General features: G+C 39.2%; 1 protein-coding gene across 1 annotated transcript in view; it reads left to right on the top strand.

The window, feature by feature from the left end:
- Positions 1-1,474, top strand: part of LOC138059858 (uncharacterized) — an 18,863-nt gene extending 17,389 nt beyond the window's left edge. Inside the window, exon 10 of the mRNA XM_068905503.1 lies at positions 1,412-1,474. Within this exon, the coding sequence (XP_068761604.1) occupies positions 1,412-1,474 (63 nt within the window). The remainder of the gene's footprint in view (positions 1-1,411) is intronic.
- Positions 1,475-1,945: the final 471 nt, after the last annotated feature.

Here is a 1,945-nt window from a genome sequence, read left to right as displayed (position 1 = left end):
TTATCAGTCTCAAACTTCGTTCTAAACCAGCCCAGGAAACAGGTTATAAAAACATGCAACAGGGTGTACAAAACAAAGTTGCACCCGTTTGAACGCGGTTTTACATTTGTCCTTCTTGTTGGGCCCACCTTAGCACTTGTGTCGATTTTTTTAAGGTAGCTTTCAACATTTTTTCTTTTGCCAAATTGTGTGTAAGTTATCTGAATTTGCAGTTTTCAGATTTCGGTCTGCCACTTTTTTTGTATTTTTTGCCAATGTTTTTAAAAATTTTGCAGTTTTTTTTTTGAAATCTGGCGTTTTTGTTCACCCTGCATTGATCGTCTTCTGCTTACAGGGTGTATCGAAAATTTGTCTCATTTTTATCAAATGTCTTTAATAGACCATTTTAACAGTTCTGTGCTCGGTACCCAGGCTTTTGACAAAAAGCAAGGCTGGAGTGGACCTTGCTTTGATCCCAAACCTTTTCCCCCCATCTGACGAGAGTTTCGTATGTAAAATTTTATATATGCATAAGAACAGCCATGGTTTACATGAGAAAAGAATGTGAGTTGTGTATCCAAAGCAAGTGGTAAACTCCAGCCTCGCTTTTATTCAAAAAAGGCCTGGTGGAAACTGAGCACAGAAATGTAAAATGGTCTATTTTGCAGATTTTGTTAAATTGGACAATATCTCTCGACTTTATTGCTCAAAGGTGAAACAGTTTTGTGAATAAATTTGTAATTTTTGTAGCTGCGTTCGTTTATGGACGTACCTCGTTTAACGAGATTACGTATATAATCGTAACTATAAGAACAATTATCGAGTATGATTGGTTCTAAGGTGGCCCAATGTGCTGCCTAATCATTTATGCCTCTTCCTGCCTTCACAACTGGGCCCCAATTTTGTGCTGCACTGCATGAGCTCTGTTTACTGGGCAACCATAACCATCAAGGCAAATGGCTACCTAATATGGATGGTCGACAACCAAACTGTGTTGTTCCAAGAGCCGCTATTTTTGACATAATAAAATACATCATGTAATTCTTATACAATTAATTTGCCCCAGTAAAATAAAGGTGCGGCTTCGTGTGATGAAAAAACGGCATAACAATGACAGGAACATAATGGAAGTATAAGCCGCCAGAGGATGAGACAAGGGATGAGGGAGGCGGGCGGTTGAAAGAAAAGAAAAGAGAAACCTTGTTCACCGCAATCAATCGAAAAAGCGAGTTGTTCGAGCAAATGGACTTTTAGGTCACATGACCTCCGCCAACGACTTCAGAGGGGATCGGTACGCCGTAGTTTACCATTCTTTTCCTCCCCATTACCCAGTACCACTTTGGCCATTAAAAATACGAGGGCATAAAGAGAGAGGACATTGGTTATTTTCTAACATTAATATTCATTGTCATCCTTTTTTGTTTTGGAACAGGGTGTGTTGAAAATAAGGAAGAGGGTCACCTTGATGGTTTTTGATCTGTACCGCCATGTTTGAGATCTCTTGGATCACAGACATAATATTGCACCTCACTGTGAAGAAAAAAAATCAGTGATGGGATTTTCATTGCTCACACTTTGATGATGTTTAATTCAGCTGTCAATCCTTTGGTATATGCTCTGTTCAGCCAGAGATTCCGACAGAAGATGAAAGAAATGTTATACCGCAGTTCATCTTTATCTAGAGAGCGTATAGGTCTTGCAAAAAATAGCATTATCTACGAGGGTCCTCAATCAACTTCCGACTTCCGCTCCAGTCGAAAGCCTTCCTGCTTCTGAAAAAAACCTGGGTGAAGTCCTTCGTTCGTCAGAAATCTCCTGAGCTTAAGAAAGTAGCCTGATTTGTGCTGTGGGCCTAAACAAAATCAACTCAGTGGCTACTTTTTAAATTTAAATAGTCTGGCTCAAAACATTTATCTATTCAGTTATTCTATCAGTTATGAAAAGGGCTAGTGTTCAACCAAAGTTC

Source organism: Montipora capricornis, chromosome 1 (genome assembly GCF_036669925.1).
Source record: "Montipora capricornis isolate CH-2021 chromosome 1, ASM3666992v2, whole genome shotgun sequence".
Taxonomy (NCBI): Eukaryota; Metazoa; Cnidaria; class Anthozoa; order Scleractinia; family Acroporidae; genus Montipora; species Montipora capricornis.
The sequence above is the reverse complement of the archived record's forward strand: the minus strand, read 5'-3'. Positions and strand labels throughout refer to the sequence as shown.